Source organism: Wyeomyia smithii, chromosome 3 (genome assembly GCF_029784165.1).
Source record: "Wyeomyia smithii strain HCP4-BCI-WySm-NY-G18 chromosome 3, ASM2978416v1, whole genome shotgun sequence".
NCBI lineage: Eukaryota > Metazoa > Arthropoda > Insecta > Diptera > Culicidae > Wyeomyia > Wyeomyia smithii.
Genome location: NC_073696.1, coordinates 14,363,757 through 14,381,216, shown reverse-complemented (window position 1 = coordinate 14,381,216; position 17,460 = coordinate 14,363,757). Strand labels below are relative to the sequence as shown.

General features: G+C 39.5%; 2 protein-coding genes across 4 annotated transcripts; both read right to left on the bottom strand.

Annotated features, from left to right (window-relative positions):
* Window positions 1-4,862: 4,862 nt before the first annotated feature.
* On the bottom strand, window positions 4,863-6,109 carry LOC129733334 (chromatin complexes subunit BAP18). Of its 3 annotated transcripts, none has more exons than XM_055695132.1 (5): window positions 5,955-6,109; window positions 5,803-5,894; window positions 5,642-5,743; window positions 5,307-5,553; window positions 4,863-5,248 (listed from the first exon to the last, which is right to left on the bottom strand). In XM_055695132.1, the coding sequence occupies exons 1-5, from the start codon at window positions 5,970-5,972 to the stop codon at window positions 5,135-5,137; spliced, it is 573 nt and encodes a 190-aa protein (XP_055551107.1). In that variant the 5' UTR covers window positions 5,973-6,109; the 3' UTR covers window positions 4,863-5,134. The 3 variants fall into 3 exon arrangements, with proteins under 3 accessions (XP_055551107.1, XP_055551108.1, XP_055551109.1); XM_055695133.1 differs by having other exon boundaries at window positions 4,863-5,218; XM_055695134.1 differs by lacking the exon at window positions 5,642-5,743.
* A 161-nt stretch (window positions 6,110-6,270) lies between these two features.
* On the bottom strand, window positions 6,271-17,276 carry LOC129733333 (zinc finger protein 431-like). The gene is made up of 2 exons (XM_055695131.1): window positions 17,012-17,276; window positions 6,271-9,052 (listed from the first exon to the last, which is right to left on the bottom strand). Exons 1-2 carry the CDS (start codon window positions 17,156-17,158, stop codon window positions 6,752-6,754), a joined length of 2,448 nt encoding a protein of 815 aa, XP_055551106.1. The 5' UTR covers window positions 17,159-17,276; the 3' UTR covers window positions 6,271-6,751.
* Between the last annotated feature and the right edge of the window lie 184 nt (window positions 17,277-17,460).

The following is a 17,460-nucleotide window of genomic DNA, read 5'->3' as shown; positions in this document are numbered from 1 at the left end:
GTAGGTTGCGACTTGGTAACACTAGTTTTCGCTTGGAGTTACGTACCGTTAACAACTCGTTCACCCTTCTAATACCGTTACATTTATTAGGCTGGAATTTATAATATACCTTTGCGTGACTTCCTCTTAACAAAAATTAGTGCCTCTTATCAATAAAACTCGTCAGGAGCACGCACGACGAAACTTATCCAGGGAATTATAAATAATGATATTTGGCAGGAGGAACGAGGGTCTCGGTATAGTAGAACAGTAAGCGCGCAAAAAAGATTGGTAAAATCACATCACACACAAGCACTGATGAAATAATGATAAGCATGCCACTTCTGTCAATACCGGTATTGCTTGTAATAGAAGTGCGGGATACAGCAAACAACCGGGCATATCTCACAATAGATCAACGATTCTGGTCGCAGTGAGGAAGTCCATACGGGAAAAAAACGATCGTGTCGTTTGATATTTCCAAGGCGTATGACGTATGATTATTAGGGTGGGACAAAAATTAAATGTTAGCTCCCATGCACTTTTCGTGTTCCTTATTGGTCCCATAACAACTGAGTAACTTTTCAGATCGATCGGTGAAAAGCCCAATTTGCGCCCGATTTTTAAAGTTTCCATACGATTTTATATGGGAAAATTCACTTTTTCAAAACTTATTCTCTAGAAATTCCCAGTTGGGTCCTAAAAGTATATCGATACATGATATTTGTAGGAAATTTTCCTGGGAAAAACTCTTCTGAAGACCGTAAGGCGCTACGATGCTGGTAGAAACATCTATTCACCCCAAACTGATTGAATGTCTGACGGACGGCTCACAATTGAAATTTTCCAGCAACACTGCTACAGCATGCTTCGGTAGGTTGCGACTTGGTAACACTAGTTTTCGCTTGGACTTACGTACTTACGCAGACTTGCTTAAATATGAGAAATAATTTCGCGTGGAATTAATTTTCAAAGCGTGATTTTTGCTCATAGTATCTTCGGGGAAGCCTCCAAGATAAATTTAAGCGATATCATTTCTATTCACATGGTTGAATTTGCAACAGCAGCATGCTGCAGCAGTATTGCTAGTAAAATTCAATGGTGAGCCGTCCGTCAGGCATTCAATCAGTTTGGGGTGAATAGCTGTTTCTACAAGCATCGTAGCGCCTTACGGTCTTCAGAAGAGTTTTTCGCAGGAAAATTTCCTACAAATATCATGTATCGATATATTTTAAGGACCCAACTGGGAATTTATGGAGAATAAGTTTTGAAAAATTAAATTTTCCCATATAAAATCGTAAGGAAACTTTAAAAATCGGGCGCAAATCGGGCGTTTCACCGATCGATCGGAAAAGTTACACAGTTGTTATAGGATCCATAAGGAACACGAAAAGTGCATGGGAGCGAAAAAATAACACCATCGCATTTTTCCCATATAACCGTGTCCCAGTCTTATGATTATCTGGAGCCATGGGATTCTATCGACCTTGAAGAAATGCCGTGTATCAGAACTTTCAGCTTTGGAGCACACTGTAGGCTGGCCGTTGAACACCGTTAAACATCAACCATTCCCAACATCTGCCGCCAGCCTAGGTCAACAGACAGTAAATGGAACGCCACGAAACCACTCACCATATGGGACGTAAAGCAACACATCAGAGCAGGTGACCCTCCAGATAAGGTTCGCCCCGTTATACATGAAGTAATACAGCGACGTTTCCACTCTACCCTACACCGACGGGACCAAAGGCGAGGACACTGTTAGATCAGAAATGGTCGGGCAAGGTATTTCCAAATCAGAAGCACTACCACGGCACTGCAGCGTCTTCTCTGCGAAGGCTCACGCTATTAACATGGCACTTTAGTCTCGGCTCTCGACGCCAATAGCCATCCTAACAGATTCTACTAGCTGCAATAGCTGCTTCTGGATTTGCTCTCGAGTCCGGTAAATCTAGTCACCCCTGACCTCTGAGAACAGGAACATCCAATTCTGCTGGATTCACGGACACATCGGTATCCTAGAAAATATCATGGCAGATCATCTGGTGGAACAAGCCAGAAATAAAACCCACAGGAAATCCCTATACCAGCCGTGAATGCAGTAAGGAAAATCAAACACACTATACATCAGCAATGAGAGCTCAATTGGCACGCATCACAGGACATAAAACTGCGCGAGATAAAACAGACCACCAATCCATGGACCGACAGTAAAAATGCAGCACACCAACGGGTCCTAACACGACTCATAATCGGCCACACTAATCTTACCGATGGGCTCCTGATCCAAAAAGCTAATCCTGAATGCGAATGCTGTGGGACGATTGTGGACGTGCGGCATATGTTGCTGGACTGCAGAAAATATCAAGACGCCCGGAAAAATGCCACCATCGATGCATCGAGTCTTCAAATAGGTCTCAACAACAACACAAATGATGGAAATAAAGTTATAACGTCAAAGAATCCTACCTGTACAACCAATTGGAATATTTCATAATCAGACTCTCTGTCTCATTTTTCTAACGCCTACTGAGTTCGTGCAGTGCAAGCCCACGCCAAATGAATGACACTCCGTTAATCATACAGACCCGATGCATTTGAACGGTGAGGCAGAATAAACCTGAGGCCTAGCAAACCAGTAGAGCAGTCGTTTGTGTGCGAGAGGCCGCCACTTCCAACGGCGTGTAACCTTCGGTTACTTTGCGTGTGCTGGCTCCGCCACAATTAAAACCAAATCCGGACTTGCTCGACTAAAATTTCCCACCTCCTAGATCCTACCCTGGATTCAAAGCACATCTACATGATATCCTTTCGAGTCTGTCGTTTAACGTCTAGGACGGAGGGGTCACCCATGCAGGAAAGCTCGTCAATAGTATCACCACTACTATTTTAACAGAGTTAAGTCCCTTCGAGTCTGTCGCTCCGCGTCTGGGACGGAGAGATCACTCATACGGGGTCGCTCACAGGCACACTGACAGAGGCGACCAAGGTATTCGGTTCCACAGGGTTTTTCAAAAGAAAGGGTAGCCACTGAGCAGGACTATCACGGTCCGGGAGTGTTCGGGACACTCGCGACTCTGAAATGACATCTCACATAAAAGGCGAAGAACCGGTACCAAGCGGGTTTTTTTTTTCGGCGAAACCCGCTATATGTTGAGTGGTGCGCGCTAATATATTTTATGTTTAATTACTTACAACACGTTGGATGTGAATAATTGGATTTGTCAGAAGTTAAAAAGTGTAGTGATAGGTAATAAAAGTTGTTTTAAAAAGAATTGTAATCGTCAAGTGTTAAAATGTGGTTGAAATGTGTTTTTAATGTAAAATTACCTATTGTTTTAGAGCTTAGCAATTATAAGGTTAATCGGAAAACTATACCTAGATTTGTATAACAAGGAAATAAAAATGTAAAACCAATATATGTTCAATTAAATATAAGTTAGGTTTAAGATAAAAAAATGTAACCCAGGCGTAACTAGGCGAGAAAACAAGATGGCTAATTCCCTTCGAAAAGGTCCTCGAAGGACCTTCATTCTTGCTTCCAGAGCTTTACGATCGAGGCGGAGTACTCTATTGAAAGGGAGTAAAGAAATCTGCCCCCCCCCTCTTCCTTTTAACGGTGTCCAAGCTGGAACACCGCCATTTTGGGGTGCACCCGCCTTCACCTTTAGTTACCGAGAAGTGCGACCGTGTGAGCTGCTAGCGCCAGAGTTGTCAACAGCTACGATGTTCGGGACGCCGACTCGTGCTCAGCCATAACAGAACGGAATTTAGCCACTTAAGAACGTCGGCCGGAGTCACCTCAACCTCGAATAAAACCTGAGAAATCGCTCAAAAAACGTTGGCAGTATAGAAAAACTATCTGAAAATGAGTTGTAAATTAATACGTAAGCAAATATACACCGCAAAAATTTTGTTTAGAGAAAAAAATTTAAAATAACTAGCTTTTTTATTTTCCTGAAAAAAAACTTGTACTTATAATGCAATTTTTGATAAAAAGTTCAGGATGGAGAAATGAAAAACAATGTTTATGGAATCTAAAGTTTTTTAAAAAAAAATCCAGTTTCGATATTTTCCAAGATATTTGCGTTTCAATGATTTTAAACAAATTGAATGATCATTTAAATCAAAAAACTTAAAAAATAACTTTGTACATGCACCTGTTTTCGAGATATTTTGAATTTAAGCTGAGAGAATCAGAAAATAAAATAATTTTGATTCTCCAGCAACAAACAAAGATTTATCAAAATTTACGATTGATATAAACTTGGACATATGCATAAATTACTTCGAATCACGAGTTCTATTGCAGAAGTAGCTGTATTTCATTTAAGTTCTGTTCAATTGATTTGATGCCATCTGCAAATCCTCGAGACAAATGCAGGTCCATTTTTCTACAACAAAATAATTTTAGAGTTCTTGTTCAACGTAGAAACGCAAAGCGCACAGAAATCGAACATGAGAAAAGCAAAACCCAAAACCTGTTTAGCAAACAATCGAAATCCGCTCGATTTGTATGTACGAAAAATCTCAAGCGTTTAATATTGTTTACCTTTTCTATGCGCGTGGGAAAACAATTCAAAATTTTCGACTGTAAATGGTGCGAAAATCAAAACAAATTTAAATATTATTTTTTTATTGCGGTTTAATGGGTTTAATCGATAGATAAAATTTCATTTAAAAAAAAAGTCAAAAACAAGCTGACAAGCTTAATATTTTTGCTGAATTAATTTGCAATTTCTGGAGAGAAAGAATTTGTTTTTCTTTAATATTCATGCATATTTAAACTAGCATGGTTTTTTGTCGCAGTTCTAGGAACTGCTTTTTGATTTGTGTTTTACAAGTAAGAAATTTGGTGTGAAAATCTAAGCGAAAACACTATCTTTAGCATACATACATTTATCTTTATTTCTAGCCACGTGTGTGATATTCAAATATGTTTTAGCAGTATTCGATGGCTACATTCTGAGACCTTACTCGAGTCTACGCAACAATTTCTGAACAAATGTATAATTGTGAACAAGAATCAATGCTGGGAACTGTTCGAATCTAATTCACTCAGTAGTGTATCTATACTAAAACGATGAAACGTAAGGAATAAAACCTGCGATGTTTACCCCCGCGGAGGAACACCAAAGTAAAAAGCCACCTCATCTCATCCGGCTACCTCCTCCGCACCGGGTTCGAATTCCAGCTTGACATCAGCGCTAGCCAACCCTTCGACGTCCGCTTCCGACTCCTGTACGTTCAATCGGTTCAGTGTCATCATCTAAAAGTGGTGACAATTGATCTTTAAACGGGTATGAATATCTCAGCGGAAGACTTACATTTGAAGGTTTATTCAGATAGCCCGCATCTCCGGTGGATTCGCTATCTTCCTGTTTAACAACCAACGTTGGTTGCTGATCGGTTCCGCTGGTCATCGGTTGCACACTCGGTTGTTGCTGTACTAGAATGGCTTGCGACTGCTGCTGCTGTGGTGAGGCGAGTTGGTGTTGCTGGGTGGGTTGTTGTTTAATCTGAATGCCAGCATCTTCGAAAGCCTTTTTCTTTAGCGTCTGTCGAATTTGTGATCTGTAAACGTAAACAGACTGTAAGCGATTCTATTTTTCCACGACAGATGAAGAAGTAGAAAGGCGCGAAACAACCAAAACACACTTACACTGTCCGTCCCTTGATGCGTTGACTGACTTTGTTGAGATCTTCGCTAAAGCGGGTCACAGCTGAGCGAAGCATTTCTATTTCTTCATCTGTCCATTTGCTCCTGATTGAAGGGATGTCGATTACAGATAGAATTATTTTGATTTGTATTAAGATTCTTACCCGGTTGGTGAATCGGAAGAGGGATGCAGCTGCATCGTCAGCTCACCCAATCGATTGAACGCGGCTCCAGCGGCTGTGAAAATTTCTCCCACCTGAAAATGGACCAAATTACGTAGCCTTTCGTGGATCAGATGACAGTGATAATTACTTACTTTCGTAGCCGAATTCATGTTGTAATTTCAAATAATGCCGCACTTTTTAGAGAAATTTTTACACCTTCTCGTAAACAAACAAACCGCCAGCGGTAAAAAATCGATTCGCATCGGCACGATAGTTTCAAAGCAGATGGGGCAACTGTCAAATGGCATGACAAGCAACGCGAGCGACCCGCGATCAAATTCGAGCAGTACAGTAAGGATTCTTTTAATGCGGAAGAAGCGACATTACCGGGTTTTCTATGGTAATTTCTTGAATGGTATATTTGTTTTTGAATTATTTATTTAATTATAGCAAGAAATTTTGATCCCTTAATCATTACTAAAAAATTGAAATGCTGCAAAGGACGAATTATCATTTAACGAATTTGAAGCTGAATAAAAGACGGTACCTACACGAAACATAAAACGAAGCGAATAGTGTTGGGTGATTGTTCTCGCATAAGTTTTATTCGAAAATGGTCAAAATTGAAAGGAAGATGAAACATTAATATGAGGAAATTTCGAAGAAATATCATATTTATTAATTTCTTTCAAACATTTATTCACGCTATATTTGTTTTAATTTGTTGAGATTAGAACGCTTGCACAACATTTAAAATTATTTTAATTTGGTGAGATTGCAGTGTTTGCACTTTATTTGAAATTAAAACAATGGAAATGAGAATTTAATTTAAAAAAATGAATAAATAAATTAGCTAACTTGTTAGACCTAATATCTTTGTGGCATTAAAAAAAAAAACAATAATAAATACCTAACTAAAGAGATCAAACATTACGACATTATCACACAATTACTCACTAGTTTTTGGAATGTGTTTAATTAATATCGAGAGCCCGTGTTCATCCTTGCAATGTTCTTTGTACTCCTGGTAAATGTCAAAGCTGGCATCGCAAGACTCACAGCTGTACAGCTTGGTTCCGGTGTGTGTACGCGCGTGCAACCGCAAATCTCTGTCCCGAATAAAACCCTTGTTACACGTAGTGCATACAAACGGTCGAATTCCCTTGTGCGCCGTTGATTCATGACGCTGCAGATCCGGTCTGTGGGCGTAGGCCTTTGTACAATTTTCATAAGAACATTTGTACTTCCGAATGCCGCCATGCATTTCCGCCCTTTTGCAGTGTCTTTTGAGTGATTTGATATCGCGGAACAGGTACCTCTTTCCCGCCTTTTTACACACTTCACACTCGAACTTTTCCGTGCTGACGTGTGTTCGCCAGTGGGTCCACAGATTGTGTTTACCAGCGAACTTTTTTCCACAAACATTGCAAACGTGTTCTCCCCCGCTGGTATGTCCTTTCGAGATATGCCTCTGAAGATTTTGCTCACTCACAAAAGACCGTTGGCATGTTTTACAACTAAATTTATGTTGAACTTTGGTCTCCTGATGCACCAGATCAATATGCTGTTGCAAATGAAAAGATGATCCCATTACCAAGCCACACTGATCGCAAACGAAATCCTTCTGCTTCATTTGCCGATGAATTCGAAGGGCTTTTCTGGTTCCAAAATTGCAATTACATATTGAGCAAACGTTTGTAGACTTCTTTCTCCGGAGTTCATTCTCCAGTTGCTTTGCCTGATGGACCTGGTCGACGTGATTCCGTAACGCTTCCAGAGACCCAAATTTATTTGAACATTTCCTAAAACAGCACCTATGTTCACCATTGTCCTCGAGGTTCTCTTGACTAGCCCCCGAGATTCTGATTTCAGTATGATCTTGGCTGCGCAAGTGGAACCTAGCAAAGATTAAACTTGCCGTACGGTAATTGCAAAACTCTTGCTTACATCTATAAATAACATCCGCACTTGCATTTTGCCGATGTGTTGCATATTTATACTCGTTTTTGAATAGTTGGAAACATTTCAAACACCAATTTGTCTTACTTGTGGGGCATTTTGGTCTACCTTTACGATGTTCATCATCGTAATGTTGCTCTAACTGATTGTTACTAGAAAATATTTGATAGCATTCACAGCACAGATTGCCATTGACCTTGACCTCATCAAAAACTTCCTTCACCTTATCGAATTCCAGCATCGATTTGTTATGAAGCAACGCGGATTTCATATGACGATCAATGGCAGATTGCTCCCAACAGACATAGTTGCAGAGGGTGCATGAAAACAGTTTGGGTACAGAGCGCAAACTTTGGTGACGTTTTTTGTGGTTCAGACTAGGGAAAGTTTTATAGCAAAGCTCACAGTCATATACCTCTAGGGAATCTTTACAGTGGTGTTGATCACGACAATGATTTTCGAGTTTCTCCGAATCTGCGAAATACTTATCGCATCCACAACACGTTACGCCAGTGTAGTAGACTATTGCGTAATCTCCATGATCCTCTTGATCAACGATCATTTCCTGCGGCGGTAGCTGCAGTGTTCTTCTTCTTTGTGGAGTCGATTTTGATGGATTAGATGGTACAGTTTCTGAAAAGTTTTCGTCTTCTAAATTAGAAGACACCTCCTCTAGAAATTCCGTACACAGAGTTTTAGCAATAGGAAATTCTTCTTGAATTACTTCTTCTGCTATGAATACCTCTTCATGAGAAGAATTTTTCTCTAGATCCGTATGCTTATACACCTCTTGCATCTCTGCAATTGGAACGTTTTGCAACTCGGTAAAAACTTTGGCATAATTTTCTTCGGGCTCTTGTCTTTCGCTTTCAACAAAATGATCTTCACTAGGTAACGCAACGACCTCGGCAGGAATTTGTTCAAAAACAATGTCATCGTCAGAGAAAATTTCCTCCTCAATTATCGCATCGAACAATTCGTCATCTCTACTAGTCATAAAGTCAACCAGAATTTCGTTTTGATCTTTCGATTCAGTGATTGAGGGCTCCATCAGCTCGTCAGCACTTTTGTTGGGTAACTCTTGTCCTTCGTCAGTATCGTCAGTAGAGAAGAGGCCATCAGCAGTCGCCACCAATTCATCTATAGGAGACTTTGATACGGCCTGCGGTTCGAGTTCATTGCGCAGCTTCTCGTCTCCGGTTCGGCATCGCATACAAAATCGGTACGATTCTAGCAGCTGCATCCAGCAACCAGTGCAAATGATTTTGGGTAGATCATCGTCGGAGTTGATCTGCAGCATGGGGTAAATGTTTTATATCGTAGTATTTTTATGTAAATTTTAGTATTTGACGATCGACGCATGCTTGTTAAATTAGGTTAACATTAATGATCAACTAGAAAAATATACAATTTCTACATATTGGTTAATACACTATTAACATTGTTTATTCTAAAAAATATTAGCTGTAACAATAGTGCTCTACATATTAAACAATCATAAAAGCGTGAAATAGCCCTAACAAAAACCTTTTAGGAAACTGTTGAATACACACTGCACTTAAAAGACGGATGCCCTAATGGCAAAAAAAACATTTTTGCAGTGCAGGAAAAACACCTTCGTGGTGCAAACGTTTGAAATTTGTACCGTACAGTTGTGCACGACAAGGGATTTAATGCACTTTTGCACTGCGAATCTCAGAATCAATAAACATTCTGGATCTATCAATATTTTTAGCGCCAAAAAAAAGTTGTTTCCTGACATAAGTACATAATTTTTCTGATTGTACTTGATCTGCCGTAAGCTCGCAGACTGACGTAAGTGGTCAATGTGTTTTTGTATTTAAACGATAAAACATAAAATTTGACCTTTAAGCGCCAAAACTTGATCAGAAATGTGAAAAATAGCGCCATTAATTCATGGAAACGGAACGGCGTAACCGCCATTTCTACTCCACGTAACGCAAATCCAACACAACTATGTTTGTAATGCGTTACATTTAACGACATCTTTTTTTTTTTTTTTGAAGTGAAGTATTGCATAAAAATGTATCGTATTCATTAAAGGAACGTAACCTTTTGCGTTACAATTTGTTACATAGAAGGAAGATAAACGAAAAATCAATGGATGCCTTTAACAAGGGTTTTATAATATTCGTAACAATAACTAACGAGATACAAGAGTGTAATCGCTTTATTTCTATTCTATCTAAATTTTGACTAGAATGATTTTATAATAGCGAATTTCTTTATTCCACTGTGTGCGGGCAAAACTGCCGAGGAATAATAAAACGTCATCGCCATTTAAGACGCAAGTAAGAAAGAGATGCCAGATAATTGTTTACGAACTTAGCACGTGCGGTGGTGGGTTGAAGCTGACAAATTTTACAGTGCGCTTCGGGCAGCATGGCAGGTCAAAACTGGGTCAAAATCGAGCGAATAAAGAAGGGTTTTGACAGCAGTTAGTGCGCTTCCAGGTCAAAACGAGGTGAGCTGGTGGAATAAAGAAATTCGCTATAAGTAATCAGAATTCATCAACATTATCGTTGACTTAAAGTTTTTCTCAAAATTGACGCTTATCTTCTGGCATCTTAGAACAGAGCTTTTTGACAATACAGTCAAACCTGTTTTTGTGCGACTCTTTTTTGTGCGAAATTTATTTTGTGCGACTTTTTTTATGCGATTATTTTTTTGTGCGACTGTTTTTGTGCGATTTTTTTTGTACGGTATATGAAAAAGGACCGCTTTCGACATTTTCAGCCATTTAATTTTTCCGATTCTTGAAAATAAATTCCAACGCATTACAGAAGTGTTGCGTCCAAAAGTTACTATTAGAGCCAGTTTTACGTGAGAAAGGCACGAATTGCTTGCCTACGAAGGAAAGCGGTTGAAAGGATTAGTATGTTTAAAAAAGTTTCGTTTATCAATCCGATGTTTTAAAATTGTTTTCATAGGTATTCTAAATCAGAATCAACAATTTTCGAGTTATTTTAACTGAAATTTTTTTATGCAGTCCCTATCCACCGCATAAAACAAGTTTTTTTAATAATGCTGTGGAAATATTGTTTTGTAGCTGAACGTGAAGTTTCAAATGATTTTTTTTTATGCTTCTATTTGGGCTATTAGATTTTAGAGTTGAGCGTTGACTTCTGAACTTCTGTGTTAATAGTTTGACTTTCTGAAATTCTCTTCCAAAGCATGTCTTGTAACTAAAATCGAAACACCCTCGCGTGAAATGAACTTAAACAAATCAAGCTTAAACAAGCTCAGATAATTTCGGGCAAGGTTTTACTTCATTCAGTACAGATAGTTTCGATGTAGTGCTGATAGATTGGTTGACAATTTCAACGAAGTCGGATAATGTGTAGAGTTCTCTTGTTTGATATTTTCTCATTCTTCGTTCGACCGCCGCATGGAATACGTCAACCGACATGAACGTATGTCCCGAGTCTAAATTTTTAAAATTGATTCCGTCAGTTTTGACAAATGGGTAATTCACTAACAAAATCATGAATAATCAAGTTCCAATTCTTGTTCTGACAGGAACAATTGTCCAACCAATCCAACACTCAACATCCATCAACATCCATCCTCAACATCCAACATCCATTGGAGGTCAGATGCTTAGTAGAAACGCTTGTTAAATCCGCTGCTTTCCTACCGCTTATTGTTTCATTACACAGATAAATTCATTTTTTCCTCTTCTTATTGGCGCAAATGTCTCATTAAGAGCAACGATTCTTTTAGAAAATATGACGTTTTCAAAACGTTCTATCCGCGGTAATTGTATAGCCAATTTGAGATTGAAATTAAGTCCAGCTTTTCAAAATATTTAACATAATTCAAACCTGCAAATCGACGGAAACAGTAAGATTCTCTGCAGTAAACTTGTCGTTTTCATACTCTTGTCGTGCTGCGATAGCTGCTTCACGATGTCCTAACCATTCGGCACACCCTGGACACTTCTCGCGTTGTTCATGCCCAAGCTTGGTGAAGTTGATTTTCATGCCCGACTCAGACCTGTTATAATAGTACTCTCTTCTTCCGATTCAGCTTCGCGGCAAGCTTTGAAATGTATCTGCATCTGATTGTATGTTATATCCAAAGATAAATATCGCGCGTGATCTTGTAGCACGCCAACATCGTCTAGCGACGATGGCGTACTTAAGTTCCAAACGTTATTCAGAGCTAACGCCAGGGATTTCCATTCCTCACTCGACCATAAAAATGAGCGATTTAAGCGCCACCTCGAATGAGGATCGCTCACCAATGTTCAATTGCCCGGTATGAGACCTAACCTCAGGTAGGTGCTTGTTCAAACGCGTCAAAGCGGTCCGGCTGTCCCCAACTTCCCCCCTCACTAGACTTACTAGGTCTCACTAGACTCTCACGACCATCATTCACGGATTCACCCTTCTCATCCGAAAGCAAGCTTTCCCTAAAAGCTTCTCTTGAACATCATGGGAGTTTTCTCCCTCTTGTCGGCATACGCAAATACGGCAGTGGTCACGTGGTCGCCCTTCGAAGCGAAGTTCGCAAGCATAGGTTCAAATCGAAACGATACGCGCGAGAAGAAATCTTTTCAGGGGGGCTAATCACCAAAAAAAACTACACAGCGTAATAGGGAGGCATTAGGTAATATTTGCAAGAAATAATTTACACATGGTTATTCTAGTTGAATCACAATCTTATTCTAGTAACTCTCGATTTTTATCATCTTTCCTTTCCCTATTCTATCTGTGCGTGTCTTTACTGATCTACCGGACCATTGTCTATCGCTTAACAAAGCGTTTGCCAAATCGCCTGCATGCAATCTCAGCAGCGAACAAATTTCATCATTTGAATATATGTACGTTCAATCTGGCGACGTTCTCTGACCGTCGGTCACATGTGCACACGGACAATCGAAAAATAAATGAGCTCAAATGAGTACTTACAGGCCTGTAGCAATAGTTTGTTGGGGGAATACCTCTGGCTGTGCCTTACAGCGTGTGTTACGGCGAATGATGGGCAGCAACGATGCGATGAGATTCTCTGCTTCGGCACGCGTTGCTTGCTGCTGGTGCTATCCTGAACCACCTAGTAGGGTGGGGAGGATCCTGTGAATTCGCCTGTATCTCGATGATCGTCTGATGTGGGCGCGATGGTTACGGCGCGGCCCTTTCTGGCCCCGATGATGGTTGGGCGGAATTTGCGCACGGTAAACCCAACGGAAAAAATGTGGCGGTGGTCGATTGGCTATATTGAAGAAAGAAAGCCGTCGAACGGCTGTTCGGCGAGGATTAAGACACATACTTTCCTACACGCACAGATTCTTATACCTTTCTTCTCTTGGCACAAACGAAACTAGCCTAGCTATGCGAAGGTTTCTAATTCGGTTGAATTTCACTGCAAAGAATCTTGATGATTAGCACTCTTGAAAATTTTAACAAGTTAAACTGTCCCTACTTCGACGATCGCGAACACGCGAGGCAAGGCCACACTTCCGATACCTTATTAGGTTTACTGGCAAATGGACGAGAAAATCTCGAGCCCTCAGCTAAATAGTTTTCCGAAGTCGGTCTACAGGAAGTGCGTCACCTCCGAACGAGTTGGGCAAATTCGTTAGCTATAGATCGTTCCTGAGCAATGCATCTCGCTCTTACGGGTTTCATTGGATCTTGCCATCCCACTTTGCCCGTGTTTGGAGGACACGATGTCAATCTAATCTCTCTAATCTCTGAGTTTGATTCGGTCCTGGCAGTTTCTTTAATCCGTTTAAAGAGCATTTCTCTCGAGACCTCACGGATCACAGTGCGTAACGTCGTATCCCCTGGGTGGCATATCTTTAGGCGCTGCCTAATTCAAATACGTCTGGTTTATTATACCAGTTCAAGTACCCTCAGTCGACTAATGTATTTCAGTGGTCGAACTAGACTGTTTGTGATTACCAGATCTGTTCGTTCCTATTAACTTTTAATATTGATTTTAATATTTTATATATATACAACTAGAAAAAAGTTCCATCTTAAATTAGTTATGTACAAATTATCCTAAGGTACAATAAGTGTACCTGTTACAATCTCTCCTGTAGTGCGAAATCATAGGACCATAGGAGAGAATATCCAGTTAAACATCCTTCACGAGTGGGTTAACAGGCACCGCTTACAAATCGTTTTTTTCTCCAGTTAACTCCTTGTCTTCGTACGCTATGTAGACAATTCTTTATTCTTTTTGGTGAAAATTCATCTGACAAAAAGTCTTAATAAATATGCACTTGTCAATGTAACTAAAAACTACGACGAACTCTCTTTGCGAATTTGTATGATGGTGTGTCGAAATCAAAAAGATCTTCCACTTCGGAGAATGATCGAATGCAGCAAGCTTGTTGGTCGTTGAATCCGAAATGGTGAAAACTAGGTTGTAGCAATCTAGTAGAGCGAAGACGACGTTGTGGGGCCCGGCAATTCAATTCAGAAATGAGTTTAGTTTAGAACTTCTGCTACGAAAGTCGAGTTTTGAACTTCGCTGCGCCTTGCTGTAAATCCCAAGCAGACAGCGGTCAGGATATGGAGGCCGGCTAATCGGGTCACGCCACGTAAGATTTCTCAACTCAATCCGCACGAATCTTTTCTGCACTCGCTCAAGTCGCAATTTCCAAATTGTTGGGGGCACCAAATCAAGCTAGCAACTTCGAGGAGTGGTCGAACGAGAGCACAATGCGCGCTTCGTGAGTCTCTAACAGCTTCTGTGTGATTTTCATGGATCTTCTAGCTCACTTTCGTTCGTCCGAAAACGCATTCGCGACTCGCGACTATTCGATTGATTGAAAAAATTGGATGTACGTCAGTTAAGGGTGATTTTTTAAGAATTTGGTTTTTCTTTAAAAAAAAAGCATAAAAATTACAAAACTGTATGAAATTTTTATTTGAGCCGATAAATTGGTTTATGCCATTTACTTTTTAAAGATAATTTCATTCAAATGTTGGCAAAGCTACGTTGTACATGGTCCATACGAAAAGTCCAATTTTGGGTCACTTTTTCGAGTATTTCGGCTGGTATCTCGCGAATAACGCGTGTAATGTAGTCTTCCAAGGCTGGAATGGTTGTAGACGAGAGACTTAACGCAGCCCCACAGAAATAATCTAGCGGTGTTAAATCGCATGATCTAGGCGGCCAATTCACCGGTCCATTTCGTGAGATGAATTGCTCACCGAACTCATTCCGCAATATGTCCATTGATTTCCCACGATGTGTGACACGTTACTCCGTCTTGCTGCGCCATTGACTGAACGTTGCGATTTTGATCATCTTTGAAAAAGTACGGACCAATGAAGCCTCCAGCGTGTAAACCGCACCAAACCGTGCATTTTTCTGGGTGCATTGGCGATTCTTGTATTGCCTCTGGTTGCTCTTCGATCCAAATGCGGCAATTTTGCTTATTAACATACCCATTTAACCAGAAATGAGCTTCGTCACTGAAATGGTCGTAATGCGCGAAAAACATTTTTCACAGAGGACGAATTTTGGTAACAAAATTCGATTATTTGTAAGCGTTGTTCAGGCGTAAGTCTGTTCATGATGAAATGGCAAACCAAACTGAGTACATAAGACTTTGACAGCTGTCAGAATTCCCGCGTGAACTGTCAAATCTGAATACACGAAAAACCAAATAGCAAAAGAAACACCCTTCAGAAACATGACTTTGGTAACATACCTTAGGGAACATCCATAAATGACGTAGCATTCGAGGGGTGATTAGAGGGGGGGATTTTACATTCTTGTGACGAAATGCGACGAGGAGGGTGGGGGGTCAAGCCATGCTACGTAGCAAATATGAAACTAAGAAAAAAATTGGATTTTTTCTAATTGTTCTTTTTCACCAGTGTTTCGTTTGTTTAGGGTTATTTTTATTAAATTCTTGTCTTTTATTTTGTTTATTTATGGTACAAGGCATGTTTTTGATAAAATTTGCAAAAAAAAGACTTTGTGGTGAAATGCTACGATAGGGGAGGGAGGGTAAAAAAACCTAAAAAAAGGTACGTCATTTATGAATGTTCTCTTATCAAACTTTTTTTCACAAATCATACGTTCGGCAATGTTTTGTGACCATACTATTGCACAGATCTGATGGTTACAAATCGTCCTAACGTTCATATAAAAGTTTAACGTTTTTGGAAAAAAAGATTCGTACTGAAAATTTCACTTGTTGGCGCTTACGTCAGTCTGCCAGATTACGGCAGTAAATACATATCGTTTTATGAATCCCAATAAAAGATAGTATTTTTATTCATTTTCTTTTTGTAATATCACTTCCGTTTTCACTTCTAAAAAATTAGCCACCTTTAATTCTGGTTGCCCCTATGATACCGATTTTAAGCCTGTATTCATGCACTTGATGCAACCTTATATCGAGGTATGAGAGTAAATAAAAAAAAACAATATTTACCTCAAAAAAACTACTGTTTGCAAAAAAATGATGTTTGATAAATAAAAAAATCATGCAGCAACTAGATTTTGATTAATATGTTGACCCGTGTAGGTAACGTTAACTGTACACCGAAAGAAAAAAACTATTTAATTCCATAAGAACGCCCCCCCCCCCACTCTCCCCGTAGTTGCTAGAATAATAAATGATTTGTAGATAGGTACTTACAATTTTTCCCTCCAATTTTCAACCCAGTTCCAGCATAATTTTGTATCCCCTGTTTCCAAATAACCTGCCACGAAACCAATAAAAACTTCTTCACTCAATGAAACTAGTTGCGCAAATTGCAGCTCAGCTTTTTCGATAAACATAAACCTTATTTGACGGTGCATTAGCAATAAAATCGGCAATTAAACTCGGCTCATCAAGAATGATACAATCCTGGTCCGCCATTTTACAGGTTTTACAAGGTATGATTATGGAATTTTCACAATTTTAACTTTTTTTAAAAATTATAAGTTACGCGTATGGAATACATATGACGTTTATATGAAAATTTTAAGATAGACTTATAAAATTTATACGCGTTGATATGTAATTCAGAAGTGTCTAATGAAATCGAAATTATGCATGTTCATCAGTTTGAACTTATGAAATTCTCAAGTGTTTTTCTCTCAGTGTAAGGTATTCCACAGAACTTTTTATTCGGGGTTTGATGTTTGTAAATAGAATGTAGGAGTTATGTTTCAGGCATACAAATCAGTCAAAATCAAGAGGAAAAACATTGCAAATCAAGCAGCAATCAATACCACAGCATATCAAGCAAAAAAGCAGTTTTTCACTTACCTCTATCTGACCGCAGAATGCTATCATCTCCGCTAGCGATTTTTCATCGCTTCGCTCGTAAATCGAGACGTACTGCAGCTGGCTGCAGTCGATCGTACAAATACGGCATACCAGCGTCTCGATACTATCCTCAAGGTCGCTTGCCATTGCTTTTTTATTTTAGATTTACATCATAACAATGAGATTTTATGAGAAATTAGCCTGCAATTGGACATTGCTACAACTACAACACTCGACACAAAATTTTCCTTATCATTTGGCTATTTGACAGCAAAGTTGGACCTCACTTTGAAATGGGCATATGGAGTTTGAGAATAAAGAAAATTTGAGCAGTTTGGAATCAACAAAATTTTGTTATTCAAACAACTGATATAGTTTTGAATTTTTAGGAGGCAAGTTTTGAAAACAGTTGAAATTCATTTGAACTCATTGATTTTATTTTTATTAAA